This window comes from Ochotona princeps, chromosome 9 (assembly GCF_030435755.1).
Source record: "Ochotona princeps isolate mOchPri1 chromosome 9, mOchPri1.hap1, whole genome shotgun sequence".
Lineage (NCBI taxonomy): Eukaryota > Metazoa > Chordata > Mammalia > Lagomorpha > Ochotonidae > Ochotona > Ochotona princeps.
This window is the reverse complement of record NC_080840.1, coordinates 16,834,751-16,853,219: the sequence shown is the minus strand read 5'-3', so window position 1 is coordinate 16,853,219 and position 18,469 is coordinate 16,834,751. Positions and strand designations below refer to the sequence as shown.

Sequence of the window (18,469 nt, the reverse complement as noted above, 5' to 3'; positions counted from 1 at the left end):
CGTTCCCTTTTCCCTGTGTGGAAACTATGGTTGCACTGAACATTAATTGTCCAAGGTCACATAATGGAACAATAAGCAGTCTAGAATTCAAATCCAGATCTGTTTAATTCCATAATATCTGTGCTTGCTCTAATCTGAATTGCTGCCCTCAGTCATTTGATGGGTGTGTCACAAAGGACAGACAAGGGCTGTGCAGAAACTGAACTCTCTTTTTCTGGGTGATTCTTAACCAAATCTAAAACATGTGGCTTGTTGAATTATCTAGAATGTTTGCAAGCTCCTTGTGTACTCCATCTTACTGTATTTTTGGATAGCCTTTGGATTTGGCAAGTGACCCAGTAAATCTGGGTGATCCACTGGATAAACATGAATGAGATAAAAACATTTTCCATTGGGGTAAATTTGGTTGTGTTAAAAATATTTTCCTTGTGATACATTTTGACACTTGACCTTCTATGATTTCAGCATGGATGCAGGCTGTATAAGGGGTCCAAAAACAGGGGTTATCTACAGAGAAACTGCTCATGACTCCAGCACTTTGGATGTACCTTTAAACATTATACTTGTATTAGAGTATCTCACCCTGGTAGCAAAGAGGAGAGAAACCTGCAATGATGCAATTCAATTCTGTTTAACTTCTGGTGTTTTAGAAGAGAAACCATTTTCACCTTACTTGTGTATGATACTGTTTTAGCTGGAAGTGACATGATGAGACATGAGATGAACAGAATGTGGTTTGGGGCCTCAATCCTATGTAGTATCTCTGCCTTACTACTTATGACATATACAATCTTGACTACTTAGAACCAAAACATAATCTCTCCAAATCTTCATTCACTCACTGACTCACCACCCACATTACATTGACAGTATGTTAGGCATGGAGCTGGCTGTTGACAACAGAGTGAGAAGTAATATACCTTTTACCTGACTTTCATGGTACCTTTCAGTTTGGAAGGATAAGAGACTAAACAACCAATACATGAATAGTTTCATTTCAGTTGTGATAAATTCTTTGAATAAGTGCAAGATGATATATGAGCACAGAAAGCAAAATAGTCTATGAAGTCAGTCCTACTTTAGCTGATACCTGAATGGTTAGTGGAGTGTGAGAGTTAAGGGTGAACATTGTAGGCCAAGGGAGCAATAGCGCATGCACAGATACTGAGTGAGAAGGGCTTCAAATCATGATTCTTAACTCTGTGAGACATCTGATGATTTTTCACAACAATGCTATCACTGCTTTAAAATGAACTTCGTAAGTAATAAATAAAACCAGTCTTCACACGTAAGTAGCAGATACGAAACGGTGACTTTCTAGCATAACAAAGGAGGACCATTGCTCTGAACAACAGTAGAGGAATAATAAAATTGGAGCTGGGTGAGGAAGGAGACAGAGCCTAGAACAAGAGAAGACTAGACAGAGGCCAAAGGATTCAGCCAACACCCTGGGGGTCTGTGTAAGAGAAAGTGAAATAAACCAGACACAGAAATTCCACATATCTTTTTCTTAAGTGGAAGTTAATATATAGAAAGAATATAAAAATCTGAAGATGTCACATTCAGATGTCATATTCTATAGTCACAAATATTGTATTCACTGAACTATGCCATCTACAAAATATGACCTTTTTTTACAACCATTATAAAATCCTGCTACAAGATACTAATATTCTAATTTAAGGAAAAATGTGTCTGAAGTACATATAATATCTACACCTGCAATGAATACAGTGTAAGGTTAAATTGTTAAATCTTTAAAAAGATACAATTTTTAGAAGAATTTGAACTTTACTGTAAGAGTCCTGTGAAGTCTCCAATTCCTACCTCAGACTGCCATTAGAGAGATTTATGTTAATCTACATTTCTCCCTGTTGAATGAAGGTCTGAGCTAACAAATACACATTGACATTATGCAAATAAATGGGAATTATCTCATCCTCACTTCTTGGCCACAAAAAGGCTCACTGGCAAGCAGAATTCCATGAAACAAACACAAGTAGAAAAGGAATGAATCTTGCTCAGTCAACACAGATAAATAACTGACCCTTTGGATACTCAGCAAAGGCAGGGCAGGGTGGAGTTACACCTGAGTGCCAGCCAAGCCTGCATTCCTGATACTGAGATTGTGCTGGAGTCCAGGGGCTCAGATGTCTGGGGAAAACTAAGACCCGAATGGGTTTAAAGCCTGGAAAGAGAAGCTGGGTTCTTGGGCTCCATATTTCTGTGGTTCAAAGGAGCTGTGGGAGCTGATGTGACAGAAGATTGTTAAGGTATCAATAAAAACAGCAGCTCTGATTCAGGAATACCACAGTAGTGAGGGTCAGTCCTGTTCATGTCTTAATGCCCCATGGAAAATGACATGAACAGGACTGGTCAGCTGGATTAAAGCTACAGTACTGGGGAGTTTTTATCATGATTTGCTGCTGTGGCTTAAATATTTGCAAGTCCTCCATGTGACTTTGCGTTGCGGTTGATAGTCCTGTGACACATATGTTCTTTCTCTCCATTGCTTTTAAATTCTGCTGAGTTCTGCTGTCCTTTTTTTTCGCTTCCCCCATGCCTCTCATTTTCTGAGAGAAATTGTTTTCCTCTAAGTCCAATTTGAATAAGGCTTTTCCTTGAAGATTTGATGGAAATATTTCTTAAAATCTAATGAGCTCAAGTAGGGCTTTGGCAATTACTGAACTTTCTTCTTGTCATTACATTGTATGTTATCGTCACCTTTATCCTATTACACAGTGACTCTTTACATTGGAACATGTTTGCAGAGAGAAATTCTACCTGTGATCTGTTGCTATGTAACAAGTTACCTTAAACTTTATTAGCTTAAACCAGTAAGCATATGTGGTCTCTGCAGGCCAGAGATTTGAGAATTCATTGGATGTCACTGGCTCAGTGGCCTTTGTCATCTAAGGCTGTACAATCTGGAATGTTTGAGTAGGAGGGATAGAGGGCAAGCTTCCAGATGTTGCCATTGCCGGAACGTGGCAGGAGTCACGGGGCTTGTCTGGCCATTGACAGAGGGCTGAGTTTTCTCAACAGGAGAGCGTGAGTGTTGTCAGAACATAGCAGCTACTTTCTTCAAAGGCAGAGATGAGATATTAAAGAAAGGGAGGAGGAGGAATTCAGGACATGTTATCTGACCTAGCCTAAGATGCAAACTTTTGCTTTCACCACTCTGGTAGTACTGTTCTGTCTGAGTCAAGTCCATGCTCAAGGACAGAGGAGCTAGGGAGTGTACAGTTTGGAGGCAGGTATATCAATAAATTTGTGAAGGTGTATTTACAGTCACCCTCAAGCCAATGCCATTAGGATTTGGAATGCAAGCACAGTGACAGTTTAATCCATTAGAGTGATTTCTAAGCAAGGTCATTTCTGGAGTGCTGAAAAATGAGGGGATTTGGAGACACTTGGCTCACTCTGTGTCTGCCCTGTTTTCACCATTTAGCTGTGTTTTTTTGCTCTTGCATCCTTCAAAGTCATTCAGCGCCATATGTGGGCACTGTAGAGGGAAATATAAGAGTAGCACCTACTGGAAAATATTTTTGTAGAATACTGAACATGATGATGGTATTAAGTATTATATGTACTTATATTTCTTTTTAAGAAGTTATTTGAGTTATCGAGGGAGAGATGGATCTTCCATCTGTTGGCTCACTCTCCAGATGATTGAACAGCCAGGCCTGGGCCAGGCTGATGCCAGGAGTCTGGAATTCTATCTGTGTGTCTCATGTGGGTTGCAGGAGTGTGGGTGCTTGGGCCATCTTTCATTGTTTTCCCAAGAAGATTAGCAGAGAGCTGAATTTGGAAGTAGAACAGCTGAACCCATCTGGGATGCCTGTATTGCAAGTATTGGCTTAATATGATGTGCCACATGCTGGCTCTACATGTATTTATCTTAATATTGGGTCCTTCATGTTTATCACTTAGGATGGTTTGTTGGACATTTCTCTTGGCAGTCTCTAGGTGTTGCCTACTCTAGGGTCCTCACAGAGCTCACTTCCATTAAGGCTCAGGGGCATCACATTCTTTCAGTTCTGCAAGGAACCAATACCATGCTCCAGTTGAAATCCCATTGATTGAATATTATGTAATCTGAAATGTCTATATTTAAGTCAGAGAAATTGATGCATTTTCTACTAATTTTGAATAATTCACAATTTTTTTAAATTGGCACTAGAAACCATGATATTTGAGAAGGAACAATCACTGTTTTGGAGCTTGAAGGAATAGATTGACATTTGAACTAAAGTTTTTATGTACCTGAGACATTATGGCATCAGTAGCAAAGCCCCTGGAATGAAAGTTGGGATTCTGATGTCACCGCTATTCTCTTCTGTACCACATCTTCTTCTGGTAAGGTATGGTGGGTTGGTGAGCAGTGACAACCATGCACCCCACTTATTTTCCCTCTCTTCTGTTCCCCGTTCTGTTGTCCTCTTATACCTCTTCTCGCACTGCTGCACATCCTTTCTCCTTGTCACTGCCCAAATTTAAACGTATAAAGTAAAAATAGAGCCCTTTGCCCATACTGTCTTGTCTCATGGAAACAGAGAAAAATCTGAGCTTGGTTTGGTTGATGCATTCCAGTGACCACCTGATGATTCAGTACCTTTCCTTCTTGCTTTTATATGAGACTAATACAGTGTATCTTTGGAGTTGAGCTCTGTAGGACCCCACTCTGCCTTAATGCAAATATACTGTGTCGTAGCACCTGGCAGGAGTGGACCCAGGTTTCATGAGGCCTGAAGCCTAAACATCTACAGTTTCTTTTAAGAAGGACAGTACCAAGTTATGAAAGAAAAACAGATAATATGCATTGAAGATAGCCCATGCCACATCCAAACTGTAACATAAAGCTTGTAATGAGCTGCTCAAGGCTATCCTTGTGTTTGTCTACTCCCAACATGAAGCGGCCAAGACATACCAAACTGTTCCTAGTTCCTCAGGTGGGCCCTAGTTCACATGTGTGTCCATCTGCCACAATCCCATCTGCTGCTTCTCCACACAGTTAATGCCCACGCTTCATGACTTCATTTCAGGGTCAGCTATAACGGAACACCTTGATTCCTCCTGGAAGCCTGGGTGCTGTGCTCTCACGTTCATAGAGCTGTTCTTATGCCACTTCATAAGTCCTTTTGGTCCATCTGCTTTCCCTCCTACATGATGATCTAGTATAAGCAGGAAATGCATTTTTGGCTCTTGATTCTCAGGTCTACTGGGACTAGGCCAGGCAGTGGTTGGTTTGCCCTTCTCCCTGTGTTTGCTTGTGTGTTGCTATGTGTCCAAGCCCTTTGGCCTCTGCTCCTAGTCAGGATCAGCCAAAGGAAGGCATTAAGGCAGATTGGAGATTGCAAAAAAAAAGAAGCTGTTTCTGCCTTCAGCCCACCCATGCCACTTCTGCAGTTCCATTTATGGCTACACCCCACCCCTGCCTTGGCACCTGCTCCTATTAAACGATTTTTCCCTTCTGTGTCTTAACAGAATGCCACACTCTGAGCTCCAAACACACCAATTTTTGCTCTTACTGTCACCCTTCTTGGGATGATAGTGGCTTCCTGCTATTAATTTGAGTTGAATCTTTACTTGGCTCCTAATAAGCCCTTCTGTCGCTAATAATATCCAGGCACTACGTTAAGTCCTCTGAGCCTGAAGGACTTAGGGTCATTCATGTTTCCTATTCTGAACCCTGAATTACAGAGGCATAGTAGGCATCCAGTTATCACATGAAGAAAGCAATAGAACGACCCATAGTCATTAATTGCAAGGACAGTTTACATTTAGAACAATACATCCTCCCCAGCCTTGGCACCTGAATACAAAACCTAGATCTTCACATGGTGGTTCACTATAGTCCTATGTACCAACTGTGCAGAAAGAACAAGGCATGGAAAAACTATGGAATACTTATGTTGATTCCAGTTTGTCTACCTTCCTCTAGCTAGATAGAAAATTCAGTATTTTGCACCTAGTAGGGATTCAATCATGCAGTCAATTAAGAACAGACTATACCTGATTTCGTTGCCAGCATTTCCCAGGCAACAGACAATAACACAGCTGAAGCCTTGTTCCATGGACTCTGCAACTTCTTGGTACAATTACAATGAAAGCATTCCCCAGACCTTGCATATCTTCCTGGCTATAAATCCTGCGAGTTCCTCTGCATGTCTGAGATCAAAAAGGAATAGCATGAGCTTCCAGAATCGGGAGTGCTTGGTGTGGCCAGAGAACCATAGAAATGAGCAAAATCTTCCAACCTTAAGGCCAACAGGCCAAATAACAGGAAACAGACAACCAGGGATCAGTCCCTGGATATGTGTTCCCAGTGAGAGCAAGATTCATTCCCTTAAAATCAACCACCCCCCAGTGTTGCACAATAAAGGGCAAGTGTGCAATCAGGGGAAGTGGCTGAGGAAACCTGGGGTTGAGCATGAGGCCAGGGAAAACATGCAGTGCAGTCCGATTTGGCAGGCAGTTCCGGAACTGCAGCTACAGCAGAAAAGACAAGAGCCTGTTGTATGGCTTAGGATGAAGAAGCAGCAAGTGCAATGGTTAATTAATAGATACTTCCATGCCAATCAACCTGGGATGAAATTTTGACTGATCATTGAACTGGCTTCTATATCCCAGTCCTCACCCAAGGTTAATAGTAGTGCTTACCCTCATAGTTCTTATGAAAACTAAATGAGTTTGTACTTCCAAAGTATTTGGGATTAAAATTCTAGTGAGGTATAATGTACAGGCATAGCTGCTATACTGAGAGTCACTTTCCTGCTTTGTCAAAGTTCACAATCAAACTTGATATCTGTCATTTGTACATTTGCTAGATACTTCTTAACTGCTTAATATGCGGCTGACACTGTGAATTCAAAGGAAAATCATCAACAGGTCCCTGATTTTGTGGATCAAAAAAAAAAAATATTGGAAGGTCTGTTAATCCATGGAAAGGGAATTAGGTGAGCTGAAAAGGTTTCCAATGAGACTCCCATTGATAGCAATGAAGGAGGGGGTATTGATAGCAAAAAAAAATTGTGGTAACTCCATAGAAAACTAAGTGCATTTTAATTTTCATTGAGTCTTATTTTGGGTAAGTTACATCTTTGTTTATATTAATTATACTTGTGGAAAACAGTCACAGAACCTTTTATGTATCTCTAAAATGCACTAACACTTGGTACCTCCATGGAACTTGTTTAAAAAGCAGTGTTCACATAACCCAGGAAGGAAAAGTGAAAACAAAGCTTAAGTCCATGATGATGTGTCTTTTGGGCTTTTAAAGGTCATGCTTGCTCACAGCAGCTAAGTATTGGTCTAGGCATTTGTTCATTAGCTAGCCTTCATGTATTTGCTTGGCCACCTATTAATTCTCAGACTTTCCTTGCATTTGATGCTAGAGTTATAAATACACTGATCTGCAGGCCATATCTTTATAGCTTTGAGGCTGATGGGCATAAGAATTAGCAATGTTGAGAGATAGGTGGTACCTAAGTAGGTACAAATAGTATGATATCAAATACTATGAAATCAGACATCATTGGTTCAATCATCTGTTCATGCAACAAATATTTGTCTATTGGATGCTATGTGGAAGACACTATATAAATGTTGAGGATATAATGAAGAGTGGGGTGAATAATCTTTCATGAATCTACTGTGGCACTGCTAATTGTAGCTCTAAAGAAGTTTGGAGTGTGTCCTGAATGGTGAGTAGTAGTTTAGGAATGGTATTTCAGGAAGGTATTTCAGGAAGCAATACCCCTTCCCTGGGAGTCCCATGGGCCTATGAGACTTAATGTCTTTATGGAAAGGCTGATAGCACCCATCTTTGGGGACTCCATCTTAGCAACAAATGGCACCAGCTTGGGGCTTTGCAAGGAAAGTGTTACGATAGATAAGAACTTTTTTTTCATTTGTGAAGAATGACTTTCTGCCGTGGCTCGGTTGCCTTAGGCATCTAATGAACAATCATAGGCTGATGTTTTAACCTAATAGTGTTTCAAGAAATATTCATCAAAAAAAAAAATCTAAGTTTGCTTTTCAGAGATTAGAGGGCTCTCAGTCTTTAATTTTCAGCTTAAACACTAATTTTCAACATGGTTTTCATTTCAACTAAAGATCTACAGCCAAGTTAAGCTAACATAGACATGAATACTCCTTCAGTATTAGAACCATTTATGAACATATGGGCAGCTGTTAGTACATTAGCCTACATGTAGTTTGTAACATGTTATAATTTCAAGAACAAAATCTAAAATTATCTGCTAATACAGCCTTGTGTCTTTATATTTTGTTTCCTTTTTGATGCATATGAAGGGCCTAGCAAAAGCCTCTTATTTTAAATAGTGAAAAATAAGATTTCTGACTCCCCAATCTCCATCCTCTGCTTTCTGACGAATAATCAAGGGGTAAGTTGGTAAGCCTACAGAGTTATTCAAGGAGACTTTCATGGATCTCCTGAGCCGCCTAATTCTTGTTGTACTGGTGGGGGATCAGCTGGCAGGCTGTCCTGGTAGGGACAGCTGTGCAGCATGAGGTCGAGAGAGGCCTCTGTGTCACTGTGTGGTTAATTAGGAGCAGCCTGCTCTTAGTCATCGGTGTATTTTGTTATGCTTTAATTCGTATTAGTGGTTCCCTACAGGAATGTGGTACCAATTCCTAAATTTTTATTTGTTTTTATTTTATTTGAAAGGCAAAGAGAGAGAGATCTCCTGTCCACTGGTTTCGCTCCTTAAAGGCATCCAGCAGCTCTGAGGCCAGGCCTGACTGAAGTTAGGAATCCAGAATGTTCTCTAGCCGGGGTTATAGGAACCCGAGTCCTCTCACAGGATCTTGAATTGTCCATCTGCTGTTTCTCAGGATGCACATTAGCAGGAAGTTGGATTGCATTTACAATAGTCTGCACTCCAACCAGGCACTCTAATTTGGGACACAGCTGACCCAAACAGTAACTTAACTGCTGCTACATCACCCACCATGTGATGCCAGTTCTAACAGAAAAAGATATTTGTAAAATCACTAGGACACAAGCATTGGCCAGGGCGGAAGTACCTATGAGGAAACGTGCTGTCTCTAATAGCTTCTGAACTAAAAGTTTTCTATCTAAACAGTTTGATTAGAAAGAGCATGAAATGTTTAGTCAGAGTTACCTGTGTGATTTAAACACTCATATGAAAATGTATTTTTAAGAACTTGCTGTCTTCCCCACTGGTGTGAAGCAAAAAGTCACGTCTTAATAGGAAGTCACAGGAATAGTGGTAACACCACCAGTGTACGTGAACCAGGACTAGTTTGGGAAATATACCAGTGGCTGGAGCAGTCTAAACTGGCTATCAAGGAAAATGGTGTCCCCTAGCGCTCAAAGATTTTGTTACATCTTGATCCCAGTAACTGGCTACTAAAGTAATGACAATAGCGGAACTGTAGAAGGCACATTTTATGTGAAACATGTGAAAAACAACACAAAATCCGTGACCTGCTCATTTCCCCAGAATGTTGTATCAACACCTTTCTTTCTGGAAGTTATAGCCAAGATGATAACTGTGGCTGTTTTTGAGTACTGGAATCTTGTTTCTTGTGTCTTCTAGTTTGTCCACAGTGAATATTATAAGGAGGGGGAGAAGTTCTTTGTAATTTAAAATTTTTAATCTATTGTGTGCCTAAAATCCATCAAATGGGCTATTCTCACTTACATTTTCCTTAAGGTGATTCTAATGTGTCATCATTTCTCAGCATCTGTACTTAACAGAAGCACTTCTGTATTCTGCTCTAAGCATTCTGCATATTTAAAACAGCTGAGACTGTCTAGGATATGAGGCAGGATAAGCTGGACCCTACTCTGATGAACCCTGTCTTGGGTTAAGAGTCAATTCAATACACGTTCCCGTTTTCTAGGTGATCCTGTAAGAGGACCTGTCACATGATGAGATATTGGGATTTTGTCTTTTGCCTTTGAAGCTGCGTCATTTGTTAATACTACTGTAAATTATCTGGAAAGAAGGCTGCTCAATGGGAAAGAAACACAAATAGGTTTAGATTTTTATGGAGCTGAATCAGCCAAATCAAACACAGGCTTTCCTGAAGCTTCCAAGTTTCTAATGGAAACTCAGGCTCTTCAAAATTCTGCTGCCTAATTATAATTCATACCTCTTGCAGATACATTACAGGGTGGACCAAAAGGAAAATGTGAGATGTATTCATTTGTGATTTCTGTTGTTACATGTGGAGTGCCAACTGCATATGCCGAATGGACTGCCATGTGCAGACTCAGGTCAATTCCCGGCAGTCTAGGATACTTCAGTAGGAAAGACAAAGATAAACTGACAGCAAAAAATAAAAATACATATATATATGTATGTATATATATGTATCTGCTGTTTGTCAGCACACACACACATACACACACACACACACACACAGTAGGCTCAAGGCAGAGCCCGTCTTCTGAATGTGACTTTGCAGAAGCTACCAGAGTCAGAATTTAAAAGTCCCATGATATTCATAACCCTATTTAACCCATTTAACTGTTTTCAGAAAATAAGAACTTTTGAAACCTAGTAAACAACATAATTAGCCAGCCTGATCTTATTTTATAAGAAAATGTTCTTCTTTTTCTTGAACAGGTCTAACTGGTATTAAAGGAGAAAAAGGAAATCCAGGCATTGGAACTCAGGGTCCAAGAGGGCCCCCTGGACCAGCAGGTACGTCTTCCCACCTAACAAGAAACTGCAGGGTACAGACTTTTGAATTCCCGGATGTTGCAGATAAGAAGAATGGCCCTATTCTGTCCTAGAGATCTGTTTGGCTGTCTTTCCTTTCCTTGATTGGCCATTTTGTTAGTAACAATTCTCCCAATTTAAAATCCCCCAAAGTTATCAAATATTCTGGGTGTCTTATTGGCTGCAGGAGTTAAAATAGGATTGCTAATGTTATATTAGCAAATCCCACACTCTTACTGGATTGGCACACTCAAGCTTCATTGCACACTTACATGTTATGTGTGTAACGTGTCCTCCTTAGTGGGTCATAGAGCCTCCCACAGAAAGGTAGGGGGAGCAAACCAGTCTTAACTTTCTTTGCAAAGAGAGTTATAGGTCATTTCATTCATTATCCATGGGTTGTTGCCAGTCACATCCTCACATGAATTGCACGGGACACATGAAACCTGGTGCCAACATGGTTATTTGGCGAGCACTGAGAGCTTCTGTCATGGTACTATTACTGAGTGGACTTTGTGGAAGTTTGAAGTTTCCTGCACATTATTATGTGCCTTTTAAATGATCCCTAGATGATCAATTTTGATGTTTGAGACTGAAATTTATAATCCTGTTAAATAAGATTAATCTTCATCACACAGAATCAAAAGAATACTTCTAAGAGATACTTAATGCAAGAGGTGTGTTTGAGTATAAATACTTTCATAAGTATAGATTATGAGACTTGATCTAGCATGTGCATTAGAATAGAATGCATTTTTGGTGAGTGTTGATTGAATGGAATTAGACATTACACTATACAAATGTAAGGGGGAATTCGTTCTTTTCATTTCAGTTATCCATGAACAATTTCATTTCTAGTTGAAGAATGTCCGATTAGACTCTAGGCCAAAAACCAAACAAGCATATCCCAAAGAACTTAAAATTTTTGCAAAATTAGCCTAAAAAACTTCCTAACTTCTCGACTGATGGAACCTAGCCTGAAGAAATCCTGGATTTCATGTTGGATCTGCCTTCAGACTGTTGGTTTCCTCCAGGATAATTTCTTTCATACTCAGATTAATTTATTCTAATTGTCTGGGGCCCTAAATCAATACTAATTTACATGACTATTCTGATTAATGAAGTTTGCTTTGAGCATGTATGTGTGTATAAACTGCCCATAAGGAATTGTTTGAGAAAAACTCTACAAAGACCATTAGTTCAGAGAATCCTTTCACTGTGACACCTCAAAGATGACAGGAAAGAACACATCTGAAACTTCCCAGTTTCCTTAGCTGATCAGTAGCATTGACCTCAAGAAGAATGTATGATTTCAGAAATGATCCTCTGCCCACAGAATGGGTTTAGAGAAAATGTAAAGATTAAGAAAAGCAATTGAGAAAAGGCAGATTATCCTAAGAGACACAGTATGTACAGTTGCTTCCTGTTACTACTCGTTTACTTTTGTGTGGTTTCAAGACTAAACCTGCTGTGGTAAAAGGCCAACCATTCTCATTTGTATGTGCTTTGTAGGACCTTCAGGAGAGAGTCGGCCAGGTAGCCCAGGACCCCCTGGCTCTCCTGGACCAAGGGGTCCACCTGGTCATCTGGGGGTTCCTGGGCCTCAAGGTCCTTCTGGTCAGCCTGGATATTGTGACCCTTCTTCATGCTCTGCTTATGGCGTGGGAGGTAAGTCCTAGCCTTTGGAGGGCTCTGAGAAGTATGTTACTATGGTTAGTAGCGAAAAGTACAGAGGTAAATGGAGATTGAGCTATTTACTATCTTTAACCAGAGGCATCTCCTTAAATTTACCCTACAGATTACTTCTTTGAAATTTCCTCTAAGTTTTTATTTTAAGTAACAGATTTAGGGTTCCCGTAGACTTGGCTTGAGAGTTCATGTTTGATCATGTAAGGGACATGATCAAACACTCTCTGGGTACCCCTATTCTATGTTACTATTATGGTGTGGCCATGAAATATTATAAAAGTTCACTGTTGTGGCAACCTTCCTCCATGATGGGCCAGCCCCCTACATGATTGTGGGTCACATTTTGCCACCTCTTAGGTGGTAAGAGATAGTTTGAAAGAGAACCAAAGTGGCCATGAAAGTCCCTTGCCTCAGAGGTTCTCAACATATATGCTTCAGAAGAACCACTACAATTTGCATGCTGGTGTGCAGTGGGACCCTTAGAAGTCACTCTTAGAAGCATCCAGGGAGCTCTTCACAGACTGCTATGGGGAGCAATTAACTTATTAGTCAATGAGTTGACTTTTTTTTGCCTCAAGAGAAATTTTACCAGAGACGTTGGTCAAAATTTTGCTGATGTGTTTTTCTGTGTTCATCTTCCCCCCTCCCTGCTTTCTCAAATCCTCCTGTCCTGTATTAAGATCTGATCCCTTACAATGATTACCAGCACTGAAGTGAAACTCCTTTACTTGGGTTATGTCAGCTTGGGCATTTGGCTGTGGATGTGGAATTGTCCCATTGAGCACCATTACCATTGAGCAGCTATCCCTAACAATGGCCACTCTGCTTTTCTGCCTCCCCTGCTTTTCCATGACCAAGTCTCTTCTCCCTGCTCCAGACACAATGCAGCAATCACAATCTTAACCAAGTCACGTATGTTCATTGAAATAGAAACTGCTCTATGACAGCTAGAGAATAGAAGCTTGATTGTGTTCCAGCAATTTGTCCCAAATTCCCCTTTCTGAAGGCTCTGTAAGTTTAACTCAAATGTGCCTTCTCATCTCTCCTGTTCCCACATAAGCTTGATAGGCACTGACATTCCTGCTCTCTGTTCCTCACCAGACACCTCTCCTTCCTGATCTCCCCTGGTGATGGGCTTCTAACATGAGATTGTTTATAATTTTATTTTTCTCTTAAAATTCTTCTGAGTGTCTACAGTTTTTTGTAAGTAAGCAGTTGGCTTTGGTTCTGGTTTTCAAACAATTCCTCTAACATTTCTTTCTCCCTGTTACTAATCTTCGGAGAGCCCACAGGGAAGGTACAAGCTGGGTGGCGGGTTAAGGCAGCTACTGCTTTCTACCCAAGCAGCCAAACAGGGGATTTCTGTATTTACTGACCAAATCCACATTTCTAAGGACTCACAGGGGGGGAGGCTACCAATTCATGGTGTCTGGGTCCTATCATGTCCCCACCCCCCTGCTTTTCCTCCTTAGCTTCCCATCCGGATCAGCCAGAATTCACCCCTGTGCAAGACGAGGAAGAAGCCATGGGACTGTGGGCCCCAGGAATCTGACCGGCCACAGGAGACCTTTGAAGTCCTACATTAGAAGCTCTCAAGGAACGTTTTTCAAGAAACTGTTGTTATTTGGTTTGTATGCAACTTGGGGAGGACTCATTTTAGCAGTCTTAATAAAATTTTCCAAAGAAGAGACTCACCAAAAAATAAAAAAAAAAAAAACAAATCACCCTAATCTATAGCACCATTGAGATGTTTGCCCTTTGTGATTTCAATGACGTCCCAGATCAAAACTGCTTTCCAGAGAAGACTGCTCAAAAAGGAATTGGGAAAAGTAAAATTGACCCTTCAGATCTTTCTCTCAAGTGATGAAACGAACAAGACAAGTGAGAATCTATTAGAGGAAAATGGGATTCAAGTAGAGAAGGAATTCAGTGAGATTCAGATTATATCCTCTACTCCACAACTTTTGGAAATGATCTGGATAAGGGGAAATAAGGGGGGGTATTATTGGAGAAACTACCTCTTGCTTAATCTATCCTTCTCTGAGATTGCTTGGTAACTGGTTTCACGGGTATCCAAAAGTGTCACAATGTAATCTTTATGAATTTGGTGATTTAAAATGTAGATAGTTTTCCAGTTTTTGTCTGATGCAAAACAATGACTTCCACCAGCACTGATGAAGAAGTGATCCACTTTTAATGAATGATTTGTCCAGCCATATGTTCCAGGCCTTGCCTCTCCTTGTCTACAGGGATTACTTTGTACATGAAGATAACTGCAAACCAATTTTTATTCTTTTTGTAAGCAAATAAAATGTAAAACATATTTGGGTTCTTTTTTATTGCATGTATAAAAATTTTTCTAGTCTTAATTTTCTAGTCAAAGAAAAGCAACTTTCGCTTGTCTAGTTATGCACATATTCAAACTTTGACTCTTTCACTCTGAGCGTAGTAGGAAACTTAAGAAATAATTTGGGACTAGGACTAGTAGAATTTTGTTGTAACCTGCCACAGAGCAGTAGCAGGACAAAAATACAACTACGGCTAAATGTTTTCCCCAGGTATCCAGAAGCGCCTGAAAATCTCTAGAAAGCAAAAATAAAATGAAGTCGAAGCTAATAGATAAATTATAGCCTAAAGGTTACAGTCTGTTACACACAAAAGAAATATCTGGATATTTTAGAAATATTTGAGTTCTATCATTTGCCGGATGAAAATAGAAATTAAAGAGAACCACAAATCCTTTTCTTCCTAATTTTAAAATGTAGGAATGGGGGGTATTTTGCAGCCAGAAGGTGGATTCCTTCTGAAGAAGGAAAAAGCTTGTGAGCAGCAAGCGTGTGATCACCAGGCTCTGGGACCCTCTTCCTCTCAACTCTCCTCGTCTTCTCTCAGTGTTCTCACCGCAAAGGCGGAAGAAGAGCTCTTCAACCAAGGGGTTCAAACAAGAGGGTCTACTCGCATGACTTTGGAAATCCCAGGGATTTTTTTTTTTAAAAGGGAATGAAAAGATTTGGTAATAGAGAAACTGATAGCCAATTTCTTTCAGTTATGGCATATGATTCCCCTTGCAGGCAACAGTGCTGATGAAGAGGAAACCTTACATGAAACTGATCAAGCTGGCTTGACCCAGAATCGCACCAGAGAATTCCTCTCACTTAAATGTCTGGAGTTTGCTTGGTCACTCGGTGTTTTGGATTTCAGTCTGTGATATTTAACAAGTACATATAGAGAAGACATTCTATGCCTTAGATTTTCTATGTCTTAGATTTTTTTTTCCCCTAAAACCAAACACTAGCAGTGTCCCACTCAAAACTCTCTACATCACTGAATTGTACAGATACACTTGGTTTTGATTTTACTTGATGACCTAAATTTGTTTACAGTACAGGAAAGTTTCATTAGTCTGGGGTGTGTCATTAGTTGGATCAAATCTCAGATTTTTAGGGTGAAGTGTCCAAAATAAAAAGTGCAAGTCAGTCTGGGTTGATGTGTTTATGATGTGTTGCTGTAATAGAAGCTGAGTTTAATGTGAATTTTTACTGAGTTGCTTACTTGGCAGCAAGATGTTTATCTTAATTTATAGTGTAGACTATTTTTCAAAACTGATAAGGTTTTGTTTTAGAAATTCATTTCTTTTAAGCATGATCATTTTGGGGATATTTTATCATTCAGACAATCCTGTCATTCCTATTACTCTTTCCGCAAAGCCATCCCTCGGCATCTTATACAGCCATGTCCCAGGGATTCTTACAGTTCTGAGACTAAAAGAGAAGTGGGGCTTCGTTTTGCAGTTCCCTTCCTGGTGCTGAGGAAACAGAAATGAGGGCACAATTACAAATGCTGATGAATAACATGAAATACCCAGAACAAGTCATGAGCCAGGGGTAAGATAAGCAAGGGATGCAAAGGAGCATCTACTTCACAATGGATGGACAAAATAAAGCCTCTCCAAAGACTCGACAGTAACGCCAACACATGCAAATGGCAAAAGGTGTGGGAGGAGAATTCAAGCCAACAGACTATAAAGTGCAAAGGCTCTTTGTCAAGATGGCTGTTTGTCAAGTTCAAGGAACTGAAACGGCAGAAAAGTGAAAAAGATGAGGCTGGAGAGCAAAGTAATTCAGGCTATATGTACTGCATTAATTAAACTCCATTAGAAGCAATCAAAGGACTCTCACCTCAGTGTCCTGAGCTGACAGGATTAAGTTAGTGAAGGGGAACTTTCTCCTCCTCAAAACATGTTACAAGATTTGAAGTCATGAAGCAATTGCATCACGCCAACTCTAAGAACTTTAAAATTGTGCTGGTTATGTTGGGCGAGGCTGTCACTGCTAACAATAACCCAACAATCTAACATTCCAGGAGGTTGGAGCAATATTACTTATTTCTCTTATATAAGAGCAGGGTAGTTGTCCACTCTGTCTTGTCTCAGGGCTCTATACTCTCTCTTCTTGGACATTCCCGTATCTATATGCACTCCCATGACTGGCAGGGCAGAGAGGGAACCTGCAGAATCACCTCCCTGAGATTTCTTCATAAGTGACTACATTACCTCCACTCTATTTCTTTGGACTAAATACATCACATTTAGTTTTGTGGGAGCAAGGCCATATAACTTGCTCAGGTCCTAGGAAACAAGAGAACCAGATATACTGGTGAGAATCAGTATGAGAACCAGATATATTGGTGAGAATCAGTATAAGCTACCATTATCAGTTTTATTCATTTGTTCCTCACAACACTCAAAAGCTAATTCACTATTTCCTCAGCAAGGAGAAGTGTAGAATAGTTATTTGTCCAAAGTCCTAGCTCAAATTAAAAGCTAGACAATCTGGCTCATGGTATCTACTCTTCACTTTTGAACCTGCCTGCCTCCCATATGAGTGTTTGTCAAATTTTAATGGCAAATTCTTAGATTCTAATGTAAAAAGAGGAAGGAAATAAGCCTATTAATGTGCAGATTCCTGAACTCAATCTTATGTCAAAGTTCCTACACTCTGAGAACTTATGGCAAAATTTCTATTTCACTTATCTGAGAACAGATACCTAGATTTTTGTCCAACTGAGCACCACAGGTAAGCAGTGGCTACAGCTTGAGAAGCACTGCTTGGGGAGAAAGCAGAGGAGAATGGGCAGATGACAGAGCATTTGTTACGCTCATGTTGTGACACATGATAGTGTAAGACCACCTAAGCTACTGGAATGATTGATTTCAGTGCTTATTAATCAACTAGAAGTTCAGACAGGAGAGTAGCAAGGATAACCAGGCTTCTGGCACAAGCAACTGAGTCAGTGGAGAGGAACATATTCCTATAGGAGTTAGAGATTTGGGGCAGGGAATCTGAAGAGTTCAGTCTGGAGATAAACTGATTATAAGGTGTCATATAGGCAAGCTGGAAGAGTTTGACTTAGTATGCAGGGAGAATTTCAAGACTAGAGAATATGGTTTGAGGGCAAGAACAACAGTTGGGGAATGCATGTTTTTTAATCCTATTCCTCTTTCATTTTTTTTGTTTCCAAAAATTCTACTTGGTTATTCCTAATTTTTATTAATTATGATTAAATAGTTCCTCTCAATATTTCCCAAACTAAAATAACAATGAACTAGTTGTAACATGCATAATGAATTTTCTTTCTGGTTTGAGCAAATTTAATATTCTTTGACAACCATGACAACAGAGTTCCATTTTCTAGTTGGGTCTAACTTCTGGACTGTCACATTATGTTCCATTAATGACTGTAGAATACTATTAAGTATTTCATTCTAACAATTCAATTTATAACTGGAGTCAAATCATGTATTCTGCTTATAGTAGGAAGAGTTCTATTTAGATATAAGGCAGCAAACTTGTGAGACAGCTTCTATGGAAACTTTCAAGCTCATACCTGTTAAATGTGGTAGAATGTGAAGGAAACATTTAAATTGTTTTCCTCCACAGTTGTCCCCCATCTGAGGAATGCGTTCCAATATCTCCACTAGATTCCTGAATTACACAAAGTATCAAATTTACAAAGCATTGTGCTACTACAAATCAACCTAAAGGCAAGCTAGCTACAAATGA

At 39.9% G+C, this 18,469-nt stretch overlaps 1 protein-coding gene across 1 annotated transcript in view; it reads left to right on the top strand.

Annotated features, from left to right (window-relative positions):
* COL14A1 (collagen type XIV alpha 1 chain) overlaps nt 1-14,728 on the top strand; it is a 195,953-nt gene extending 181,225 nt beyond the window's left edge. The window contains exons 46-48 of the mRNA XM_004580703.4: nt 10,623-10,700; nt 12,231-12,386; nt 13,880-14,728. Coding sequence (XP_004580760.2) covers nt 10,623-10,700; nt 12,231-12,386; nt 13,880-13,959 — 314 coding nt within the window. The 3' untranslated portion in view covers nt 13,960-14,728. The remainder of the gene's footprint in view (nt 1-10,622; nt 10,701-12,230; nt 12,387-13,879) is intronic.
* The last annotated feature ends 3,741 nt before the right edge of the window (nt 14,729-18,469 follow it).